This window comes from Amphiura filiformis, chromosome 3, assembly GCF_039555335.1.
Source record: "Amphiura filiformis chromosome 3, Afil_fr2py, whole genome shotgun sequence".
Taxonomy (NCBI): domain Eukaryota; kingdom Metazoa; phylum Echinodermata; class Ophiuroidea; order Amphilepidida; family Amphiuridae; genus Amphiura; species Amphiura filiformis.
The window spans coordinates 58,516,209-58,542,659 of record NC_092630.1 but is presented as its reverse complement, the minus strand read 5'-3'; the positions used below and the strand labels follow the sequence as shown (position 1 = coordinate 58,542,659).

At 35.3% G+C, this 26,451-nt stretch overlaps 1 protein-coding gene across 1 annotated transcript; it reads right to left on the bottom strand.

Moving 5' to 3' along the window:
- Window positions 1-1,309: 1,309 nt before the first annotated feature.
- LOC140148825 (phosphatidate cytidylyltransferase, mitochondrial-like) lies at window positions 1,310-25,986 on the bottom strand. Its single transcript, XM_072170900.1, has 8 exons — window positions 25,825-25,986; window positions 24,955-25,137; window positions 21,150-21,242; window positions 19,269-19,419; window positions 15,340-15,485; window positions 12,858-13,017; window positions 6,009-6,071; window positions 1,310-2,107 (listed from the first exon to the last, which is right to left on the bottom strand). Exons 1-8 carry the CDS (start codon window positions 25,945-25,947, stop codon window positions 2,019-2,021), a joined length of 1,008 nt encoding a protein of 335 aa, XP_072027001.1. The 5' UTR covers window positions 25,948-25,986; the 3' UTR covers window positions 1,310-2,018.
- Between the last annotated feature and the right edge of the window lie 465 nt (window positions 25,987-26,451).

Here is a 26,451-nt window from a genome sequence, read left to right as displayed (position 1 = left end):
CAGTACCTCAAGTTGAGACCATAACATGTACATATAGGCAAGCATGCTTGCACTGATCATGTCCAACAACCCTGTTGTTCCATAATGACATGTCGCCAGTCAAAGGACTCAATTTAATGCAGTATTGTATAAGGCCATAAATTTGGCAAATATTCCAGGATATTTTAGGTCCCATCCCATGCCTTGATTTCAACCACACAATAATTGCATCTCAGTAGCAGACAAAAGTGATTTGAACAAGCAAAGTGTTTCATCCCTGCCCTCCAAACTAAAACACAGTATCTGCTTTCCATATTGCTAGCAGATATCGCCTTTTACTTTGAGGCACACCAATTCAAAATATTTGCCAAATCAAAGTGCTGTATCGGTTGTTATTTACACACTTGCCCAATATAGTATCCAGCCATCTGAATACAACTCTGCAATACAATCAATTTGAAAATGTAAAAAATCCCATAGGAATATTGCCACAATTGCCTTGATGAACCGACTACACTGAGCAAAGAGCAGTCCAGTGTTAGTCTAATGTACACATGAGGTGTACCTATACTGGGTCACTTTAATAAGGAACCTGCCTGTGTACAATACAAATTACTGCATAGTGGGATATTTTCACTCGGTTAATTTTTGCATGATTTTATCAATTCTGGACAGTTTAGTGGGTGGGTTTAATTCACATTTCCAAATATATTCACATTAAGTTCTATGTGTAATAAATATTTTTCCTGGATTAAAAGCTTGTCGCTGCCTCTTCGACCGCAAAAAGCGGGATAATTAAACCCTGTGAAAATTTCCCGCAATACAGTATCAAAAGTTGTTTTGACAAAATCAAAAGTAGAAATAAGAACATAGATATCATGATATCATACAAAGTAGCTCATTCTTTTTTCAAATAGTCTGTCAAATTTCAGTGTGATGAGGATCGACTCAAATTACAAAAGAACCGTACTGATGAAACCAGCTTTGACTTTATTTCCATGTTCTTATCTCTCCCTTTGCTTGTATAGATTTCTTACACTACTACTCTAACCTCCTCATCTTGCTGACAGCTCTCCATAGACAGCCACTGCTGACACTTGCAATTGGTTCTGCCATATAGGTAATCCATCAACATATTAAGTAACAAGGGAATCAAAATTCTGGACTCACCAACAAAATAATTTTAAGGGTCTTCATTAACCTGTAGAGATTTGCTTGGTGTTTTGGACATATTATAATGGCATTTGGCCATATATTACTACTTTGAAAATACTACTGGATGACTCAAAACATTCATAACCCTTTGAAGTACTGTATTCATTCCAATTTTTTCATAAGGGGTGTTTATTAGAGACAAATTTATGTACGTTCTATAAGGGTCTTGAGATATTGTAGTAGCTTTTCTGATGCAGAAAATGTAACTAAATATTGCAATTAAGTTTACACAGGATTTCTAATCTTCCAGCTATTTCACTCTGTCAACGTAAATCTGTCACTTCAACATTAATGGTACTCTTTAGCAAATTGACAATACCATGGGTGGGCGCTTATTGGGACATGGGCGCTTATTGGAATTAATACGGTACTTAAATAGTGCACAGAGGTTATATTAAGACAGTATGGACTCTACCATATGTTACTATATTTGTGCGTAGCTCAAGGTGGAAGTGTACCTCCAGATTGTTTTGCTATGCTGAGAAGGTACACTATTTCATGTGTATGGCAGAGTAACCATAACATCACACACAGTCTCTAAAATAACCTTTTTTGGTCAACACATATGGTTAATACGGCATTACTTGGAAATACCATTACATCACTGCCTATAGGAACTGAAAAAGCATTATAGAGGGGTACCTACTGTGGGAACAAAATGTATACCCCAATCAAAATGCTGTTGTCACTTCGCTTCTCTTTGATGCCTCTCCTTCCTCCAGAGCACTACCTACTAGTTCTTTTGAAGACCTGCTATCTAGTTGCTTTTGTTGCTCCCTCCTTCCTACTTCTTCTGCTTCTGGGGCAAGTATTGAGTCATCTTATCAGCTGCTTTTAGATTGCTTTTGTTGCTTCCCTCCTTTCCACATCTTCGTTAACTTTTTCATGCTGTATACATATGTCTTTGATAATCCTGAGGCATAAAAAGATATACAATAAAATTTGTACAAATTAACACACAAGATGGAAGAGAAACTTTTTACAACAATGTGGAAAGCACCCATGATGCTCATACCATGGGATCTGAAAGCAGTGTCAGAAATAAGAAAAAAATGGAGGTTGTCCTGAGGACAACTAAAGCATCAATTTTGCTTGTCCTCAAAACATTTCAGTTGTCCTCAAAATGTGTCATATTTATGAGTGCAAAAAATCAAATTTGTTTGTTGTTTTTGGCTTTGGAAATTTGTAGCTCTACAAATTGGTCAATCTGTGCAAGCTTCAAAATTCACCAATGCAGTTCTTGAGCACTGGCACCATTGGTTAACTCAGTGAAATGGTTAATTAAAAATATTCAGAAACTTTGTGGACATGCTGAACAAGTGCACAGCACAGCATAATACTGTGTGCTAGCAGTGGTTCGTAAATGCTTAATGATACAAATTGCAATAAAACATGACAAGGCAAAACTTAATGTCAAGTTTTATTTTATTTATAAATCATGATTTTGGAGGTAAAATATATATTGCCCAGGGGACTAGTACATAGCTCATTATGGTTATCCCCAGTGATTTTTGGACTAGAGGACAAGAGGATAAATGCTTATTTCGAACACTGTCTGAAAGTGAGCCATATAAGGCCTAAATATTTTTTTTTTAGTTTCCAGTAACCTGCCTGTGTCTGTATAAAAGGTGCAACACTCCCTCTAAAAAATTACCCTTTCAAGACAAAATCAATTTCTTAGTATTGTCTGTGTCTAAAGCCTGAGGTTACCCGAAATCACATACACTATTATTTTTTGTACAAGCCAGGCAGCAAATACCAGCAAAAATCTCCTTGAATATCCGCTTCTTCCATACAAAAATAGTTTATGCTTGTGATAATGCAAATATTTTCATGACGTACACACATTTTAATTACTAATTACAAAATTAAATATTTAATAGGCTTATCAATTTGAGAGCCGATGTATTGTTCCGCAACTTCCGACAGCAAAAAGCAGCGGTGTTAGGGTTAATCATACTATAGAGGCCTTCAAACACAAAGACCTATGCTATGATCATACTTAATCACCTCCAGCTTATGTGTTGAACACTAATTAACCCTATTAGTTTAACCCCCTGAGTACTACCTGCCGATCTAACAATGCCTCTGATTGGTCAATTACATGATATCTTCACTTTAATCACCAATCAGAATGGAGTTTTGCAAATAATTCACCCCAATTTTTGTGTGGTGAAATTATTCTAACAATGTTGCTGATTGGCCCAATTGATAATGAAAACTTATTTTTGGCCAATCGGCAGGTAGTTCTCATGGGGTTAATAGTATACATATTTACATTTTATTTGACAAGTGAATATTTGCTCGTTACAATATTTCATCTTCCCGTCAGAGGAATGACCGAGTCAACAAATTACCCTAATGAACCTATTCAACATTAGTTGTTAGTGACGTATGCATTGTTGCATTTGCAAAATTGAAAACAAAAACAAACCTAATGAACCTATTCAACATTAGTTGTTATTGACGTATGCATTGTCGCATTTCTATATTGCACAATTTGAAAACAAAAACAAACCTAATGAACCTATTCAACATTAGTTGTTATTGACGTATGCATTGTCTCATTTCTATATTGCACAATTTGAAAACAAAAACAAACCTAATGAACCTATTCAACAATATTAGTTGTTATTGGCGTATGTATTGTCGCATTTCTATATTGCACAATTTGAAAACAAAAACAAACCTAATGAACCTATTCAACAATATTAGTTGTTATTGACGTATGCATTGTCGCATTTCTATATTGCACAATTTGAAAACAAAAACAAACCTAATGAACCTATTCAACATTAGTTGTTATTGACGTATGCATTGTCTCATTTCTATATTGCACAATTTGAAAACAAAAACAAACCTAATGAACCTATTCAACAATATTAGTTGTTATTGACGTATGCATTGTCGCATTTCTATATTGCACAATTTGAAAACAAAAACAAACCTAATGAACCTATTCAACAATATTAGTTGTTATTGACGTATGCATTGTCGCATTTCTATATTGCACAATTTGAAAACAAAAACAAACCTAATGAACCTATTCAACAATATTAGTTGTTAGTGGCGTATGCATTGTCGCATTTCTATATTGCACAATTTGAAAACAAAAACAAAATCAGGCAATTAAGAAAACACCATGTTTCTTTGTTATTTCCTATCAGCTTTAACTTATCTGTTTTCAATTTAGTTGTTCAAAATGCTAATCAGTCCTAATGATGTATTCATTGTTGCATCTCAGAATGAACATTTGGAAAACAAAATAATGGACTTAACCCCATGAGAACTACCTGCCGATTGGCCAAAAAGAAGTTTTCTTCATTATCAATTAGACCAATCAGCGACATTGTTAGAATAATTTCTCCACACAAAAAATAAGGGTGAATTATTTGCAGAGCTCCATTCTGATTGGTGATTAAAGTGAAGATATCATGTAATTGACCAATCAGAGGCAATGTTAGATCGGCAGGTAGTGCTCAGGGGGTTAAGGCAAGTTGGATGGTAGGAGCCAAATTTGTGCAGTTCTAGCCATTTATCTAATACATAGGCAGTCCAAGATAGGTCATCTGCTGAAGATTTTCCCCCCATTTTCAGCCCATGTGACCTTTTGACCTCAGTGTGTGACCTTGAACACCACTATTACATAATATTATAAGTTCCCATAGTGCAGCTATAGCCCAAGATTAATATCAAATTGCATGGATTGAGCCCATATTGATTGGTTGGACTATGAGTTTCAAAATAGTACTGGGCTCCTCATAGCGAGACCAATAAATCTTGTGTGTAAAGCATCCAATTTTATCATTATTATGTTTTAGATCCAATATTTTTCACACACTTGGATTCATCAAAATATAATAATGATATAAAATTGGATTGATTGAGCCCAATACAAAAATTAATTGGTTTAGCTACAAGTTTTAAAATATTGGAGGAGATGTAGTCATAATCTTTTTGGAGCACTGCACAAAAACTGTCAGGAAAATGCCATGCAAAACTGTGATAATTTTTTTTTTGGGGGGGGGGGGGGCAATTTTCACAATCTTGTAACAATTTTTTGGTTAAAAATCTGATTTGTGCAGGAAGTGATTTTTGGTTGAAAATTAGATTTTTGATCAAAAACTTTTATTTTTGTTGCTTTAAAATGCATTTTTTTGTTCAAAATGTGATTTTTGGTCAAAAATGTGATTTTGGTTAAAAATGTGATTCTTGGCCACACATGAGTTGGTCAAAATCACAACCTCATACTTATCATAAAAATGGAGCAACCCCATACATTTGTGGGTAAAAATGTAACTTTTAGTCAAAAAGGTGATTTTTGGTCAAAAACAAGATTTTGGTCAAAATGATATTTTTTGGTTTAAAAAAAACCCAGTAGGATGAGTCTATCCAACATACAGCCTAAATGTTGAGTATATTTTCGAATACAAGTGTTGAATATATTGGACTCTTTAACTCTGTGCAAAGTATAAAAACATAAAGATGGTTGCAATACGATTTGAACCGTTTATATGTGACCAAATTTAACCAAAAACCTTATTATTGACGGCCAACTGACAGACACACTGACTGACAGACACACTGATGCATGACTTGCGATGCCATAAGGTCTTGTCCATTGGACAACCTTAACACTGCATTGTACTTTTAAGAAAATTATAAATATTATAGGTCTTACAAAAAATGAGTCAAGGAAGCCAATCTTTTATTTGTGTGAATGTTTGAGTGCAAACACCAGAAGATCATGCTCCCCTCCAACCTGCCTTAAAATAAAACACACACCAAGCAGCTATTGGTGCTAATTATTTTACCTGCTGTGAATATTCCTTTGATGCTCTGTGTCTTGGTGGATGATTTCACAATATTTTTCACACCTGCAATGACAGAGATTAACGAGGTTAATCAATGGGTGTAGGAAAGACCGGACTCCGGCTTGAGACTGGACTCGGACTTGAGACCGGGCTTGGATTCAAGACTGGACTCGGTCTTGAGTCCCTAATTTGATGGATTCTGACTCTGGCTTGGCTGTGCCAACCTTGGCTGTACCAATGGCTTGACTCAAGGACCCGGATCCGAGTCCAGCTAATTATATGTATGCTTACTTACTTGCTTAATTCGAGTGGTGTCCCCGAACTAATGGTTTTCCACAACTTTCTGTCCTCCATTACTGTCCTGAAGTCTGCTGCCTCAAGTCCAATGTCATCTTTCAGGATGTCTATGTAGGTCAGGGCGGGGCTTCCAGGTTTCCGCATCAAGTGCTCTTGTGGCTTATTTTTGGAAGATCTCCATATAGGTCTGTCTTTGTCATGTTCCTTCCAGTTCACATTCAGAACAGTCCCATGGCTATTTCCTCTACATCTTCAAGGATTTCAATCCTACTGCACACTATGGTGTGTACATCTTTTGAATATTTTGATAAGTGTTCAGGGATTTCCAATCAAACTGTTTTTTCCTAGGTAAAGTCTTGCTTTTCGGAGCCTTTTTTATAGGCTTACTTTACTCTTGCCAACACTATTCTGTGATCAGAGCTCACACTAGCAAAGGTGTTGACGTCTTAGCATTCTGCAGACTGTTCCTTCACGAGTATACATGTACATGTATACATGTAGTCCAGTTGGTACTTATTCCTTCCTGAGCTTGTAAATGTCCATAATTTCCTAGCTTTCTTACAAAACTGTGTGTTTGCAATAATGAGATTCTTCTCCGTTGCTAGTTCCACAAGGTACTTTCCATTTCTGTTAGTGGATGTCATGGTATGTTAACTTAGCATCATCCAGTCCCAATTCTAGCATTGAAATCATCCATTATGAGCAATGATGGATTCATTGGCTCTCCTCATATAATAAAGCTAATTTCAATGCGGACTGAAAATGATTGTAAATGCAATATTTACTCCACAACCTTTCCAACAAATCGACAATGTTATATTAACAATAGGCGGTTTTATGATCATACTCCTACTCCTATCAGATGTATTTCTAATATTTTTCCCCAAATGCATATCGGAAGTGAAGCTACATTCACTAAATCTAATTAAACATTATTTATTTAGGCCTATAGCCTCAGTAATATAGACATATAAGCATTAATGTAATTAGAAAAGCCATAGTCTGGAAACACTTAATTGCTAAAAGCATCATTTATCATACATGTACATGCATATATGAAAAGAGCAATAGTACATTAGCCTTGCCTGAATCGAGCATTCACATAAAGTATGCATTATTCCCCTGAACTAGTTAATTAACAATGTAATGCAACATCCATCATGTCAAATGCCAATTGGCAAATATACTGCAAATAAAAGAATTTCATACCCATGTCGAATAAATCATCAAGAGACTGATCAGGGCAAAAAAGAATGATAATTTTTAGCATTTTTAGATGTTCTCCATGTGGCTATTTTCACCAGAGCCATTTTTTAAAATTTCACAAAAATTGTGTATATGACCCTTGGATGACCTTTAACTGTATCATCAAGCTTCAAAATAACCAGGCACCCAGGAGCCATTTACCCAATGGTCATAGCGTTCTGGCTCCTGGTCCACACCAAAATCATATGAACCAGGCTCTACATTGTAGAGCCTGGTAGTTAAAGCAGGTTTCGTATTTAATGTGTACAATTGAAATTGAAATGACTCAGGACCAGGAGTTGCTTTTTCCAAATGTGTGGCTCCTGGTCCAGATCTGCTTATTTTGAGGCTTGTGTATCATCCATGACACCCCACTTCACCCTTAATCATAATGACCTATCCATAATGGACTGAACATTTAACAAGCAAAATATTTGTCATTATAATATATATTACAAATATTGGTATATGACATATGGTACAGATGGTATATAAAACGACTTATAAAATCCTGCCATCATGGCGTCATGTTAAAGGTTCATTATAACCCGTATGGTTATCTAAATTCATTAATTTAATATTTGAGGACAATTTCTATACCCATTTAATGTGTATGTGGTTCCCTGCTTTTTTCAAATTTTCTTTTCTTTTATGCAACAAATTCTGTGTTTCATCAATTGAGCAGGGCCGATGAGCCATACAAATTTAATGCTATATTGAATGAATGAATGAATGAATGAATGAATGAATGAATGCGAAATTAAAATATTGACTGCATAGTCTCTTTCTGAACAAAGTTTAGGCAAGACAAAAATCATGCACATCATGATGCACATTATTCTGAAAATTTCCCCAAGCCTGAAACCTTTTAAAGATCAGGTTTGATCTGGCTTCATCATTGTTTTTTAAGTTAGCAACACATGTTCTAAATACTAGCCTAATGCATACATGTGTTTAATTACAGCAAAAAAAACACCCATTACTAATGACCTAATGACTTACTAATGACTTACCCTAATGACTTACTAATGACCTAATCAGGAGGCGTTATTTAGAGGTTAATAACTGTGCATCAGTTATTTGGAGGGCATTGTGAACAATCTAAACATTTTGCTTTTGGAACTGAGGAATATCCCGAGGGTCGTAGCCCCAAAGGATATTCCGAGGTACATAAAGCAAAATGTATAGATTTTTCAAAATGCCCAACATAATACTGATGCAAAGTTATTAAGGGATCTAAAATGAGCGTTTATTGCGTTTCGATAGTATTTTTTGTGGCACATGAGAGCACCTCAGAGCTATCGAATTGTATTCTGAATCTGAAGCATGTCTTTCTGATATCAAATAATTTTCATTTTTGAAAATCACAATATAATACAAATTTTATGAAAAATTATAAAAATTTGATATTTTTCAAATTTTTGATATATAACAGTCCTCAAGTAAATTATATAAATCTAATGATATATTCTTAAAGTGTATGTAGCAGGGAGGAAAAGCCGACGGTCAATTGAAAATTTTGACCTTTCATATTGAAGATATGGATTTTTCCCCAAAAGACCTAATTTTTTGGGTGTTTTGGGGAAAAATCCATATCTTCAATGAAAAGGTCAAAATTTTCAATTGATCGTCGGCTTTTCAACCCACCTACATACACTTTAAGTATAAATCATCAGATTTATCAAGTTTACTTCAAGTACTGTTAAATATCAAAAATATCAATTTTAATGATTTGCCATAAAATGTGTATTAAATTGCGAATTTCAAAATTCAAAATTATTTGATATCAGAATGACATTCTTCGTATTCAGAATGCAATTCGATATGTCTGATGTGCTCTAATGTCCCAAAATAAATACTGTCCAAACGTTCATACCCCACCCTTAACCTCATTCATAACTGCCACTTTCATCTCTTCACTTTACAAAATAACACAAAACTTTCCTCAAAAGTTTGTAAAAATAAATAATTTTTACATTTTGACTTTCCAAAAAATAAGGCTAACATATATAGGATGACCAATAACAGTGCGAATCATAATATGTGCAAATAAGGTAGTGCACAATCCAAATATGGAAGGCAAGCACACGAGCTTGATGCACAAATCTGCGCACACAGAGGTTACTAATACAATGTATATACGCTGGAACAATCACACATTTTGCGGTCAATTGTGAGATATTAATGACCTTGATTTGTGTTCGCATTTTTACAAATAATAAAATATGATTGGATTTGAACACCAAGGACTCAGACTTGGATGTGTTGGATTTGACTTCAGCCATGTTCATATGATGTAACATAATGCACAATAGAGTGTGGTGAAAAACACTGTTTTTATTAAATTGACTTGGAACTCTCACTCAGAAAATTTTACTGCTGTCTGTATAGCGCGATAGACACCCACATGATAAAGGATGCAAAGCCGGTGGGATGTTTCTCACTAGGTTTTATGCAAAAAGTATGATTATGATGTAGAAATATTATACAAAAAAAAAAAAAAAAGAAAGGATAAATGCTTTTGTTATAAAATGCTTTCTTACAGTTGTTCAACAAGAAACAAAGCAACATCTATCTATCTATTTTGTATAGTGTATTCAAGTGTTTTGTTCCTCTGAAGTCTGATGTCCTTTTTCAATAAAGCTCTTGAAGCTCTATAACAATCATTATCTGTCAACGGTATATTAAAAGATGTTTGCAACAGATTTTGCAAGTAATAAATCATTGTCACTTCCAGTCCATCAACATTTTGACGGCAAATCTATAGTGATCCTATAAATAGTATTTATATTCAATTCTTTTTAATACCAAATAAACTACATTGTCATAAGTATATAATATCTCATATTCACGGTAATTGGTTCTTTCAATCCTACACGATGCAACTAATAAAAATAGACAACCTCAGGTATTATCAAGACAGGCTCCATGTTCCTGGACAATAATTTGTTGGAAAACATTAACATTTCTGAATGCTGATTCAAAACAGCAAGGTAAGGTACTAGTTTTTTGTTTTTATTTTGAAAAAAGCAAACACCAGAAAGGAAAACCACTAAAAATTATCGGCTTGTAAGGGATGAAATCGAAACTCGACCTGCGGTTGACTGCCGGTTCCGGCGTCCAGTTTCCATTGTTTAGAACGGACGGAACCGGCGGTCAAGTTTTAATTTCATCCGTAAGAACTATTTTGATTGGTTACAAAAAGGGCTATATCATATATTGAGCCAATCAGAAATATGGTAAGACGAGTCAGTATATGGCACTATATATATTGACACTACACTGTAAAACATGCTGAAAAGTGCCGAGTAATACTGAAATCGACAAGAACAAAAGAACAGTAACACTGAAATTGTTTTTATTCAGTATAGTTTTCACTATTGTGACACTTGCATTTGACTTCTATTTATTTATTTATTTATTTATTTATATATTTATTTATTGGAAAATACACTTTTGTATCAGTGGCACACACCACAGCGATATTTCACCTATTGACCACGTACCAAATTATTATTTCTCTACTGGACTCGAACCCAAGACTGCATTGTACCTTTTGTCAAGGATGTACCAAGCACGGCCAAAGCATGTTCAAGAGACAATACCAGGCATTTATCATGAGGGCTACCATGCTGGTATCATGAATACTCGGATAAACTCTTTTGTTCATATTGCTAACAGAGTATTCTTGTGATGAGTTTATAAAAATTCGCTGTAGGAACTTTAGAGTTTAACTGATACCATGGGGTATAGTTATATTCCATGCTATTATTCTGTACTTAACTGCAAACTGAAACTCGCCTTTATAAACCTCTACCTGTTGAAGTATGTCTGTGTGCTGTAATACATCCGATCGCATGCCGAGGCGTTGAATATGTAGTAAAAGGCAGGTCCGGTAAAATCCGAAGATATGACCAAATTGATGGTTGAAGGCGGAAAAATCTCCCAAAAGGCGGAAGATGCCATATGCATGTATCTGTGCATTGTACTTGCATAGACCCTAGAAAACTTCCAAAATTTTCAACAAAACTCGAAAAATATTGTAAAACTGGAATACAAAATGTCATCATCATATTGGCCTTTGATGAAAATTTTATCAAAATAGCCCTTCGGAAATGGCTTGAATCTATTCAAATATCAACCCAGTTATTTTCTACAATACAGTATGTATTCTTGGGAATATGAGAGTTGTGAAATGATCTTTTACATGCCAGGTTTTGTTTTGCAATTTTTTGTATGGATAGTTTTCATAGTTCAGTTACTCGGGATGTTTCGGAAACGCCTCAAAATATTGCCATCAAACATTCCCATATATCAAGAGATGGCGCTATTTTTTGGGTAGGGAAATATCGCTGTGCACACCTAACCAGCGGTGCGTTCAAAAACAACATACATGAGAAACAAATAATTTAAAACACAATGCAAAATTATTACATTTTAAATACAAAAACAAAAGTAAAAGCATAAGAAATTGCCTGTCTAAACCCTAGTTGACTTGAAATGGGTCGTAAGAAGGAAAATAAAACAACATATAGAATAACAAAAATATTCAATTACACATTTTAAATAGCAACGCAGAATTCGTCACATACAAATACAAAAATTAAATATCAGTAGCATTCAAACTCAATTCAGATCTTGCCTTCACTCTTTTCACAAAGGATTTGCATAATTGATCAAGGGTGTGATAGAAATCTTCTGCCTTACTTATATTATCAAACAAATTTACATTTCCAAGGGTCATATTATACATCACAGAGATTAGTAATTCCCAAATATCAATACCATTTAAATTGATTAGCTTTCTCAAGTTCACTATAATGAGCAATGATTCAAGGTAGTAATTTCTATAACAATAGCACTGGCCAGCTCATTTCAGTGTGATTAAATCAATTTCAGTGGGATTATTAATTAAGGAATGATCATCAATTTTCAGATATGTTTCAGTCCATTTCCAGTTGAGCATGTTGAGTGCCTGTTATTGCTGCTGCCATGGTTGTAAACAATTTCAATGTAATTACCGAGAGGTCAGTTCTTTTCAGTAGATTTTCAGTATGATCAGTATGATTAAACCTTTAATATATTTTCAAATGTATTTCAGTAAATTTTCAGTGTTGATGAGCTATGAGACATATCAGGATCACTCTCCTTACCAATTCTATACTGACTAAGCATTACTCTCCAGCATTTGCAGAGCTGAATATTACAAAGGATTTTTTTCAATTCTCTCCAGGTAGTGAACCGTAATGAAAAATCACGGCATGCAAAAATTACCACTGTTACAATACTATTATAATGAGCACGTACCTTGTTTAACCAAATCTGTACAGGCTTTTTCCCTTGCTAATATGGTGAATACTTCTTGTACATCACTGTGTTTAATACCAGATAGTCTTACTACTTCATTCTTAAGATTTGAAGGCAGCTGTTCCATGTGGGAGTACAGACAGGCAGGGCTTCTGTCTTGCTGCAAACAAAGATAAAAACAACATCACCATGAAAATGAAAAGTGATGTTAATATACAACGAAGATCATAATTATGTGCTCTTATTTAAAAAAATAAGAGATATCATCAAACAAAAGTGTATTGACCCTTTGCATGGATCCACCATCTTGCTTCTAAAACGAGGTTCTCCATACAAATGCATGTGCAAAATTGTTTTTCATTTCCTTGCACGCAATTTCTGAATTGTGCCATGTTTTCACTTAGCGTATGCGATAATTAAGGCATACATATGAAATGGGTCACACAAAAAACACACCTGGTTTTGAGATGACCATGCAAATGGTTTATTGTTAATTATCAAGCCTCTTTTCTTACTCAAATTTAGCAGTTGCCCGTTATAAATTAAGAGTTGTAATGGCATTATACAGATTATACCACAGCTGCTACTTGCCCAAGTGTCTAGCTGACTCTTGAAGGTAAAAATCTCACCCACACTTATCACCCAACTTGTTAAAATATCTGGGCAAATTGTAACGCTCGTGGACAGCAACTGGCCCAATTTGTGCAAATGGGCAAGTTGATAAAAAAGTGAGGCATGAGCCCTGATGGACACCTGGAATGAGTATTTCACTCTCAGCGAGGCAGTGATTTCAATGGGTTGAGGCTGCTATTTTTTGTGCACATCTTTATAAATATATGGGCATGGTATGTGCTAACGCTTTGAGTGAATGCTTATACCCAATGAAATGTGCACTGACGTCAATGATTCGCCGCAAGTTGGGTGCAGCTTTAAATCGTTAGCACCGGTACACGCACATCACATAGATGTGTGCACCACACAGTTGCCTCAATGCATTGACATCATTGACAGAAAATAATATGTGCAATACAATCCAGCAAGATTAAGTTGTTTGTTACTCAAACTAATTTTGACTTAAATAGAAGTGTTGAGCTTCTTTAAGTTTGTATTCATTTGTTCTCTATAACATAAAGAAGTCATGTCTATAAGTCCAATGCCGATGATGTCATCATGCAACAAATGTCACATTAACTTATTTTATGGCCAACTCGAATCTAAAGTACGGGAAACACATCATACCATTGACACGTCTTACATGCACCTCGCAATATTGCAAAATCACACTCCCACACAAGTCGCAAATAATATTGTGAGTTGCGAAATAAAAAAAGTTGCAGGATTATGAATTGTACATGTATGTAGGACAATGCTGGCCATCTTGGATATGTGGGTAAAGGAACATACTACAATTACTATACTTCATAAACATTTCAAATGATTATCCCAATAAACAGTTTTGAAATTTCACCCAAACATTGCATATTTGTGGATAATTTTACACCATTCTCATACATTGTATGCCATGGTGGCATCTTGATGTGTAGAGAAAGGAAATCACAAGATGTGGGTGGAGTGTTTGTAGAAAGTGACTGTTTACCTTTCACACTGCATGTACAGCTCTATCAATAGGGGATAATTTATAGAGTGCTTGTAAGTTTTCATTTTTCATAGAGAAACTGGACTAAACCAGATGTTTTAGTCACACAATTAAGGCGTAACTGATTAATTCTTGGCAATGAATAATTACTAGTATAAAAATGATTAATTAGATACAACAGATTGAAAACATCTCTTTCTTTTTTTATATATACAAACCAGATGTTTTAGACACCTAATTAAGGCGTAACTGGTTAATCCTACATTTGATTCAGATTGGTAATGAGCAATTACTGGTTTAACAATGATTAATTACATACAATAGATTGAAAACATTTCTAGGAATTAGGGTTGTTGATTTTTTGATTTTTTAAAAAATATTTTAAAAAATCAGATTTTTATTTTATTTCAATCGACTTTTTTGATTTTGTTTAAAGTCCAAGAACTGCTATACCCCATGATAAAGTCAAAAGAGTACCAGTGGAATGCTAGTCATATGCACAATCCTACCAGGTATTTACAGAAAATCCAAACATGTTTTTACATGTAAAAATTTCAAAGAAAAAAGTTGGTAAAATCATGGGGAACAAACCTGTTGAATTCTGCACCTTGAAGATGAATTTTTAGCAATATATAAAGTGACATCATAGAGGTATTTTAATTGTATCCAACATTTTGTAGAAACATTAGGAATGAAGTAAAACAGTCAATGTAAGCAAGAAATAAGTAAGTAAGTGAAGAAAAATGGAAAAAGTTGATTTAAATCAGTGATTTAAAAAAAAAATCAAGTGATTTAAATCGGCGTGATTTAAATCAAACAACCCTGCTAGGAATATTATTTTGATTTGGTTGATTGGGTCACACAGAAAAATTGAATTCACATTACCTCAATTCGTCTCTTCTTTTTGTTCCAATATATATGTTCTGTTGATTCTAGCATTCTTTTGTAGTATTTTCTAAACTCCGTCATATTCCCTTTTACTATGTTATGCACTTTATTTTTATCTTCTCCAAAAACCATTCTGAAATCACCTACAGAAAGATCAAAATTAAGGAAACAATTTTCAGAATAAAGGGTATTAAAACTTTAAAGCCATAATGTACGATTTCCTTCAAATTTTTAATTTATTATTCTATAGACGAATCTAATTTCATGCATTCCTACACCTCAATGGCAGCCATAGCTGGGTCCCCCCCCCCCTTAGGTCTATCCCACCTAAAATGTGAAATGATGTGGCCTTAGCGGGGATATTAAACTGCATTCCATCACCCGTGTCACACGTAGACAAAAGAATGATGAAAGTTTACAACACAATACAATATAACATCGATTTTTAAGCGGCTTTAATCCACCCAATTGGGCAGTCACAACACCAGTTTGGTGCGCCGGGGACCCAGTAATAGCAATTCAGCATCAATTTTTAAGCAGATTTAATCCACCCAATTGTGCAGTAACAACACCAGTTTGGTGCAGGCGGGACCCAGTAATGGCCGACTGAATTCTGACCATAACTTGGCTTGTTGGATTCGTCTATACTCAAAATGCCTAAATATTACTAGTAATAATTGTCGGGAAGGGTTTTGTCCATTTTTGAGCTGACAAAACAAGGTCACAGTGAAAGGGCATTTATTCATGAATTACGATTTTATGTCAAACTTTGCACTGTTGAACTACAAACACAACAAATTTGGCTGATTCCATTTAGGTGCAAGTTGGGACATGTGTAAACATAACAAATATGCCAAAAAATCAGGTTTGCAAACAAATTTACCAATTTCATATTATAAGACAAATATATTGATACCTATCATGTGTTTCTGTTCATCCGATTCTGTTCTTCTTGTGTCAAACAATTGACCCAAATATTTTCAGAGTGTAATGCATACATGTTCAATATCAAAGACCCTAGATACAAGAGTGGATACAAAATCTACCATTGAACACTCACAATGGTAGATTTTGTAGCCACTCCTGCATCTAGGGTCCCTAATATTGATCCGCATTAGAACAAACAATATTTTATTGATTCCTGCTTCCCAAACCACCCCTGTATTTACATGTACATATCCTCACTCAAAACATTAATTGTCAGCCTGTTCAACTTAACTGACCTACAATGTATTCTGTCACAGGTTAAAATCTTATTGTACAATGTAGTGGTGGCTGGTGATAATTTTTTATTGTAGGGGCTATTTGGTGTGACAATCGGATGTGCATAGCAGTAACAGGACTGATCGATTCTAAGCCCTAGGTAATTCCTTGTAAAATATAGCATTTAATAATTTGGTATACTTATGATTAATATATTTATTTCAATTGAAGTGTTTAAGAATGTTCGCCTCGTTGTTTTACTTAAAATAATGATGTCGCCCGTGTTATATGAGACGATAGATGCACGACAGCGGCTAAAAACAATACCTTTATTCTCTAATTATCATAATGAACATACTATGTTCCTGTAGTAAAGGACTAATGTTGGCCGATACCGATCTGTGAATCGGAGATCGGTGCCGATATGGACTGCATCGGCCTTGAATCTGAATCGGCAGATGAGCTATCAGCTGCCGATCTAGCTTACCGATCTCTGAACTTGACAGTAATAAAAGTACACAACAATTCTTTAAGCTTACCATTACTTTCTTATGTAACATTACTACTATTTAATGCCAATATATTTCCAAAAAACGTTCTTACCACCGCACGGATCAAGTCGTTTCATACAGTATTTTATGTATGTATCCACCCTTTGATAGACCGAATTAAAATGTAAACAAACAATCACGTGTCTCACTGTCTTGTGCTTGCGCTTTTGTCGTCATGACTTGTTGCTGTTTGACATCTGTAACCTTTTGCACATACCGCAAACCTTGCTGTTGTATTTATCAATTGAACTTGCACGCTCGCGGGCAAAGACTAATATTTTCCAAAAATAAAGCCTGCCATCATTCGGCCGAAGGGATCTGTGAATTGCCCAATATACCTACCCCCTCCAGTACCCGTATAACACGTGCTTTAACGAGGCATGCAAGCGCAGAGTAACATATGGGGAATTCCATGAGCTCTTAAGTCATAACTGAGCATGCGCGATCATTTATTTATAGACGGTCGCCACATTGTCAATATTAAAACTAGTGGCATAGAACTACGAAACCGTACGATGGTACATCATTTAATGGATTAATGATTAAACTTCCGACAATCGGAGGCACTGAGTGAGTAACGCTGGGACTTGGGGTGTAAAATGGTATTTTATTTGGGTTGATATTGACATGAAAAACCTCTAAAAACGGTCATCATATTACATAGTTACAGGTTTGGGGAATTTTAATTTTAATTTTAACAGTCAAAGCTTAAAAGCTTTGACTGTTAACATTACTGGGGCCCGACTTGAATGAACTTGTACTGGTTGTAAAATAACATGTAAGGAATCTGAATCGGGATCGGATCGGCCCGATCTGCTAATTTTCAGATCGGAGATCGGCAGATCCGATCTTGGGTTGGATCAGCCAACACTATAAAGGACTTAGAGAGAAATTTGAGTAATAATATATGCTCTAGCTACATGTAAATACTAGCACACAACAGAGTGATGGAGAAGGAGGTATATAGGGCAGAAAAGTATCATGACCTTAAGGTGGTACTATACCCCCTGATAAATTTTGTGACTAATTTCACATTTTTCTTGAAAAATAACTACACACTGGTAACAAAAGTTATGTATATCACTGAAATTTCAGTGATTCAAGACAAGTGGTTCATTATATATGTTAAGAAATGGGGTACATTCTAGTGGTACCTCTTAACGAACCGCTTGTCTTGAGTCACTGAAATTCTAGTGTAGTAACTGGATTCCTTTCCCCTATATACATAACTTTTGTTACCATTGTGTTATTATTTTTTGAGAAAAATGTAAAAATATTCACAAATTTATCAAGGGGTGTAATACCACCTTAAATTTGCCAAAATAAGGAGAAGACCATCATCCCTACAATGATGTAGTTGATTTGTTGCTTTTTTCTATACGATAGGTTTAAATTTTTTGATTTTCTCTGTAAAAGCACTCAATTCTGTGCAATATGCATTGTAATCTTCCTGTTCTTGCCTTTTGCACTGGTGCCTATTTCACATTTCTAATTTTATTGCTTTGCGTGTACAATTTATTTGTTTTACTCCTTGTGTAAAATATGCATCTTGTGTTCTTTTTGCTTTTGATTTTACATGTTTTATTGTTGTATATTTCACACGTTAATGTCCTTGCTATGATCGTCTCTGATGTGCTTTCTCACACATATTTATAATTATATACCTCATATATAGATTCCTGTCTTCCGATTGGTTGAAAGTGCAGCCATTGAATTAACTATGCCCGCAAAATGAACTATGGACCGGTCCATGAAATGAACTATGGACCGGTCACGGCGCCACGATCAAACCGCGCGCTTTTTCCCAGCGTAAAATGATATTACGCACGCGTTAATGTTTTCACGCGCTATGATTACGCATAAATCGCAGATTGAAATCTGTGTGCCGTTCGCTTTGAAACTATTAATTTTTCTTCCCAAAATCGATGCTTAACCAAGCAGATGACAAGAATCTAAGATTTGGTATATAAAACAAATATTGACTGCTTTTTATTCGGGGCATGGTTAAAATTATAGGCCCGCGGTGATCTCAAAACCATGACTATGCCCCTCGGCGTACCCGAATAAAAAGCAGTCAATATTTGTATACTATGCAATATACATCAACTTTTTTACTTTATTACTATTATTATTATGTGTGTGTGTTTGCTTTGAGTGTCCGTCTCCACTTACCTGAATATGATAGCCCAGCAATGCATTTAAACAAGTATTCCTCTGAGATTTGCTCTGGGAGCATTAATAATGATGTGTACAAAGCATTCCATTGATTCTGACGCATGGCATTAAATAGTTTGGTGTCTGATGTCCTTTTTATTATTTCAACCTGTATTTCAAAAATGTAAATGTCATCATCACAAGAGAATCATAAACAATGGTGTAAACATTGTTAAAAACAGAAAAAAACTTGATTTAAAGGGTGTGACCGACCTGGCTGACAGCCTCATACCCTATTTTTTTCTTCATAAAAACTCAGATTTTGTTATAAGAAAGTTCACATTTTTCTCATTACCCCAGTAAAACTTAACACCAGTGATATGTAGATGGTGTGAACAATAACATGGCAAATTGTGGTAACCACACCAGCAGTGTGCGTACTATCTTCTGGGCCATTGTTATACACATTTTTGTTTCTCATATCAAAACGGCTGGAGTAATACAACTCAACATTGTTTTAATGCTAGGCCTCAATCAAGGCTCCCGCTAGCCTTCAAAAACTCTGCGTCCGATCGGACGCACAACTGTAAAACCTGGTCGGGAAATGTGCGTCCCACAAAATTTTTGTGCGTCCCGTACATGTAGGTTTTAAATGTGTTGGGCAACAGGGAATACAATTTTACAAAGCCCCCGATTCCTGGTATTGCATCGCATTTCATCGCAGTTTGATGCAAATATTTGACTATTTCCTTTCAGATTCCTGATGAGATTTTAAAGATTTGTGTAAATATTATTGTCAATAACAAATTACGTAAATGCAAACTTGCTGACAATGTAAATTTGACTGGTGACCTCGACCCGGAAGTATTGCAAAATGGGAGTGGTTAAATGTGAAAGGTCAATAACTCGTTTACTGATTGGTCCATTGGTTATGAATATTAATTAAGCTTTATTAGGAGAATTAGGGGTGATCAGTCAACATAATTTTCACGATTTTTATGATGATGAAGTTGGTAAGCTTATAATCACTAATTTTTGGGCTGTATCAACTTGCGTCCGACTGGACGCAACGGGTTAATGAAATTTGTTGAACATTGCGTCCAGCAATGCAAAAATGCGTCTGGACGCAAGAATTCGCGTCCAGCGGGAGCCTTGGCCTCAATGTACATGTAAGATAGAAAACAGAACATGTAAAGATTGGACCATACACCCTCCAGAGAGTTTCTCTGGAATGTTGATGGCTTTTGCACACTTTTGTTATGTATTTACCTGGTTATGGTTTTATAGGTCACATAGGGAGCCCCAGATATAGTTGATTTAGATCATATTGCTGGAAATAAATGTCCCCATGTAAATTACATCGCATTGTAAAACCAGCATTAACAGTATCCAACTCAAGTAGTTCAGAACTTAATGCATTTATACATATATTAAATCAATAGATGCATTAAGCCCTAGACTTTCTTCAGATTTTTTAACAAATTTTTTTTTTTTTTAAAGTTCCAAGGCCTTTATCATATGCAATTTACAGGGTTGTAGCTAGTATATTTTTAGTGCTGGGTGGCATTTGATGAAAATCATGCATACTTGGCAATTTGTTGTCAAAACTGACCAAATTCTTGACTAATTCAATAAAATAATTGTGCAATTATTTTGGATTCTGAGTGATGGGCTGCAATGCCAAAATTGCAGCTGAGTGGTGGGCTCCAAAACTGAGGTGTGGGCTCTCTGCCGCCCACCACCGGCCACCGTAGCTACAACTCTGGCAAATTACAGCTTAAAATTTGTGTGTAAAAAAATAACACCTGAATTAAAAAAAATAATAATAAAAAGAATGTTACGCCAATCAAACAATTTTTTTAGGCCAATGTCAAATCTTCTTTAAAAACACATATTTACCGGCTTGTGCAGTCTTCCACCTAGATATAGAGTATCCCAATGTATTAGATCTGATTTCAATGTTGACGTACTCACTACCCCATACTTGATGAGCTGTAACAAAACACCAAATCTGTGTTATTATTATAGAATTACAAGTCAATTCATTGCTTCATTACCACAAGGTCTAAAGTAATATTTTCTTGCAAACTTGGAATTTTTGATGGAGTCCAAATGAATACTTAAATATGCACCTTTGTTAAGACTGGAGCTTCTTTCAATAGCTGAAAATAAAAACTGAAAATAAAAACTTCATCAAGCACAAGGTCTTTGCTTAAGAGAAAGGCAGTATGTGTACATGTATGTATCATGTTAAAAGTTGTATTATATGATTTTGGTCCGGTTTTTGTTTTGTTATTTGCCAAGAAATATTAGTGACAACATCCATTTCAACCCGAAATAATGAGGTAAAAATATGAAAGAAACCCACTTACTATCTTGATCGATTTTAACTGTGCAGCACTATGGGGGATTCTATGTTGTAATTACAAAATTAATTCAAAATTGCTCTATTGGTACATGAAAATTTCAAACCCACCCCTGGAATTACTTTTTCTGTCAGGATTGTTCCTTCTGCAAAATGATTTAAAACACCTTTTGAATCAACTCAATCGGACAATCCGTTGCGAAGATACAGCCTTTTAAAGATTCACAAATTTGGCCATTTTTACCCCATTTTTAAGAAAATCCTGATTTTGTCATAAATTTGCATATTCACAGAGCGATAATTGTGGGAATAAAGCCAAAGAAGGCATGAGATGTATTGTTTTTGTTTATTTAATGTTCATTTATGCAAATATTAAAAATCCAGGGTCATAATTGCTATATTTGCTTCTTTACAACATTTTTAAAATGGCTGAAATCAAAAAAATAACTCTTTTGCCAGGACTTTTAAGGTAAATATGTGTGATTTTCACCGTTGAGGGCGCTATTATGTGCGAATTATGACCTTCAAAGGCCTGTATTTCCTAAACTACACAACCAAATTGTCTGATTTTTGCACAGGATTTTGCTCTGAGGGTCTAGATTGTAAAACTGAATATAGCATAATTGTACATCTTTGGGAAAATAGTTTGATGACAAAAATTATTTTGTCCGTAACTTTTTTATGCGTGACCGTACAAAAATGCTATATTCACCATCATTACGAGCAGAATATTTTCTATCTAATTAGGTAGTCGGGTTTGCACAGAAGTTACTAGGAGACAAATTTTATGGAATTCAAAATGCCCAAAAGTTTTCCAACTGCTGCAGAATCTGTTACATTTCCACCATACATTTGTGTACATGTAGGCAGGGGTACACACAATAGCTAGCATTGTGGCCACCCTACTATTGGCTGATTTCAATCAAGTGGGACATAATTACATATTGACAACAAATTCAGGTTAGAATAAATTAACCAAATTCATAAATAATTTAAAAAGGTTGTACATTATGCATGACCTTTTTTCAGCACAATTAACATGGTAATTTTTAAGCATGATATTTATAGCAGTCAACCACTCCACAATATGACACATGAGATGCCTCTGATAGAATGAATTTCAATAGCCACAAAAACAATAATTACACTGCATGGTTGTACAATAAACTACAGCATAACAACATGGGTTATTTTCCTTGCAAAGAAAGGTGAACTTGCAGAAAGTAAAGTTAGAAACTTTTGGAAAATGAACACCCAATCAAAGCCATTTGGTGGACCATTTGGCACTATTATTGTGTAAAACTTAAGTTTATTTGAAAAAGCCGAAAATTAGTGAAACTAGCGGTCACCCGTCTTTCGCGGTTGGTAAATTTTGTATATTTTGTGTACATGTAAATGTTTTATTTAATGTGATTAATGGTATGAGAGGAGATTATCATTTAGAACTTAGAAGTATAATATTTAGTATCTTTTCCATATAAATCAATGGCTTGAAATTAGATCATTGATCAAAGCAAGTCTTCGAGCCACCATATCATATCCACCGTGAGAAGTCTTGCCCCTGTGGGATGCTGGCCGCTCTGATATTTAAGATTTTTATGCATTTGTTACTACAGTACTTTTTAGCCCATTTTGGACAAATTTGTTGTACCTTTTTTTTTTTTTTTTTATCATTTTCATCCAAGTTTGTCCCCCACCTTGAAATGTACCTTGCTGCCCCCGCCTCCTGCAAAAGTCCTGGCTACATCACTGAGCAGATGAAAACAATTTTATTCACATCCCTCTTGGCCCCCTGTGGCCTGCTGGCTGATCTGATATTTTAGATTTCTATGCATTTGTTGTACTTTTTATTTGTTAGCCCATTTTGGATAAATTTATCGTACTCTTTAGCCCATTTGTGACAACCCCCCCCCATGAAATTTGCCTTGCCCCCCCCTCTCTCTCTCTGAAAAGTCCTGGCTACACCACTGTGCAGCTGAAACAATTTTATTCACATTTCCTTACACTCTATTTCATATAAAGTTATGCTCATACATTATGCTGATAACTACCACAAAGCAGAGTAGGCCTATTCATGGTAAATAAAATTCAGTGGTTTGATAAGGCAAATAGGCAATTGGATCCGGACATTTAATATGAGATGTTGACAAAGGACATTTCAGCCTCTTGAGTAAATGTTGACAGTCACCCCATGATCTGTTCCTATGGGAAGTCTCAGTGAAATTGTTCAAAAGTCACCCATTTGGGCTACCTAACCACAGGTGTGGCAACCCTGATTAATTTGTCCTTCAAAAGTTTCACTTACAAACTAATTGAATAAACAAACACTCTACTGTTGACTATAGGTTCTCCATAAAAACACAGAATACATGCTAATGTTGATAAATTAGTTGAATAAACAATAGATGTTAATTGAGTTTCTACTGTGTTTGAGACTACAGGCATACTTCTACTGTGTCATGTAATAGTTGAGACTACAGGCATAATATCCTCACACCGATGACAGGATCTTCTCTGGTCAACATTAGTGTATTGTGTTGGCCTGAAAAGTTTTAGCATGCAGGTGCTCTGGTAGTGGCTTTGAAACTAATTAACATAATTTGACACCCTTAACGTAAACAAAAACAAAATTGGACGTTTTATTGGGGTGCAGACAACTTTACTCTACGCAACGCAAAAATCCGTTTTCCGAAATAATGTAAAACGTCAGTCAACCACTCCACAATATGACACATGAGATGCCTCTGATAGAATGAATTTCAATAGCCACAAAAACAATAATTACACTGCATGGTTGTACAATAAACTACAGCATAACAACATGGGTTATTTTCCTTGCAAAGAAAGGTGAACTTGCAGAAAGTAAAGTTAGAAACTTTTGGAAAATGAACACCCAATCAAAGCCATTTGGTGGACCATTTTGGCACTATTATTGTGTAAAACTTAAGTTTATTTGAAAAAGCCGAAAATTAGTGAAATGATGGCGCAATTGAAGCCATTTGTGGACACGTTTTCACTATTTTTGTGTTAAACATAAAGTGCTGGGTGTCCAAAGCAGAAGCTAAACAGACACATGCAGGGGGTATATGAGAAGGACCCCCTCAGAAGTTTGAAAATTTTGCAAAATGGAGGTCCAATTGAAGCCATTTGGTGCATAATTTTACACTTTTTCTATCATGGGGGGGGGGGATATACCAGGGGGCGCGCACCCCTCAGCCCTCCGCCGGGATCATACCGCAAATTTAAAATATGTTCAACACAGTGGGCTTCAATATACAGCTATTTGAAACTGTAAAAATAACATTATATGTCATTTATTGCATATATCTATATACGTACCCTCTTTTCACATCTGACGAGTGTATTGTAATATACTCCAGCACCAAATCTATCTTGTACAACAGTAATCCCTTTAGGTCCCAAAAACCTCAGAGCAGAGTAGTGACTAGGATTTCTGTCCATATTTTTCCGATGCCATGATACTGGATCATCCACGGCAAACACAAAATCTATCATGTTATCCTGGTTGAAAAGGGGGAAATTAGGAAACACATATTAACATGTGTTGAACTGTTCATTATCTATTACACAGCAAGGTCTGAATAAAATGAGAACTGGTTTAATGCCATAATGTGTGATTTGGTCCACAGCGATCCCCTCAATTTTTCTTTAATTTCTACTTTTTGCAAGATTGTAATGTACTAAAATACCACATGAAAGGTTTAGCCTGAAGTGCTTTAATTACAGATGACCTTGAAATAATCCTGTAAAATGTTGCCTTTCAACGCTTTTCATTTTGACCTTGAAGTTTCATAAAAATCCAATAATCCTCAGTTTTTACAAGTATTAGGATTATAGAACTGTATACTTTGATCAGCTCGTAATCTGCGGGAATTGTTAGGCTTTTACCAAAAGTAGACCCTTGTTAAAAGTGATTATAGTTGACCTGTCTGTTGGCCTGTATTGTGTGTGTTAAATAAAGTAGGCAAAGTATGGTCTTCAGTTAATAATTTGTGATGCTTCTGACGAGATGTCACGAGACAATTCTCAAAATAAACTATATTGATATTAATCCGCGATGTTATAAGGCCCGCCAATTACGAGCTGGTCAAACTGTAGTGATGATGATATTGGGCTATGTACACTAACTAGATTCTCTAACTGTATACTGAAATTGATTGACTGAAAAAAAAGCTATTATTCACTTACAGGATTAGTATTCCCAATCTGTTTGAAAACTCCTGATCCATAGGCAAATGCTAATGTCATTTCTTGCTGTGGGAAATGACCCAGTATCCTGGTAAACAGGAATCTATTCACGTTGACAGCCATAACTGGAACCGCAATGTGGTCAAGTATTAATACTTTGTGTTACCTGTAACAATTCAGAGACATGAGCACTGGTAAGTTCATTTCCATTCCAATTTCCAAACAAAGAAACTGCATCATGGGACACAAGTACAAATAAAATCCTGTTACAGGATGTTAACAGATTTGGTACTGGAGCTAGTTGGGTTCCTCTGCAAAGTACTTGTAGGTAAGCGTTGGATTGGGGTGATGAGAAGGACAGGAGGTCCCTAAGGCCAAAAAAAAAAAATTGTTTGTTTGTCCATAAAGGCTTATGAAATAGTTGGGTCGGTAGGTCGGATTTTTTTATATTTTTTTTATAGATATTGCACTTGAAACTGACAACTGACAAGACTGGTAAATAAGTCCAAACACACAGCACTTCACTGGCTTAACTCTTGAGATGCCAGTTCTGCATAGGCCTGGCATTTTCGGGTAATTTTGTACCCGGGTACCCGGCGCATTTTTCGGGCGGGTAACGTACCAAAA

Bases quoted from the DNA above. Each gene is read 5' to 3' on its own strand.
- LOC140148825 (XM_072170900.1), bottom strand. From the start codon at position 25,947: ATGGCTGTCAACGTGAATAGATTCCTGTTTACCAGGATACTGGGTCAT. The intron at 25,138-25,824 runs GTAAGTGAATAA...CTTTTCAACCAG, and splicing joins AGATTGGGAATACTAATCCT to GATAACATGATAGATTTTGT. The intron at 15,486-19,268 runs GTAAGTGGAGAC...ATCTTTCTGTAG, and splicing joins TGCTGGGCTATCATATTCAG to GTGATTTCAGAATGGTTTTT.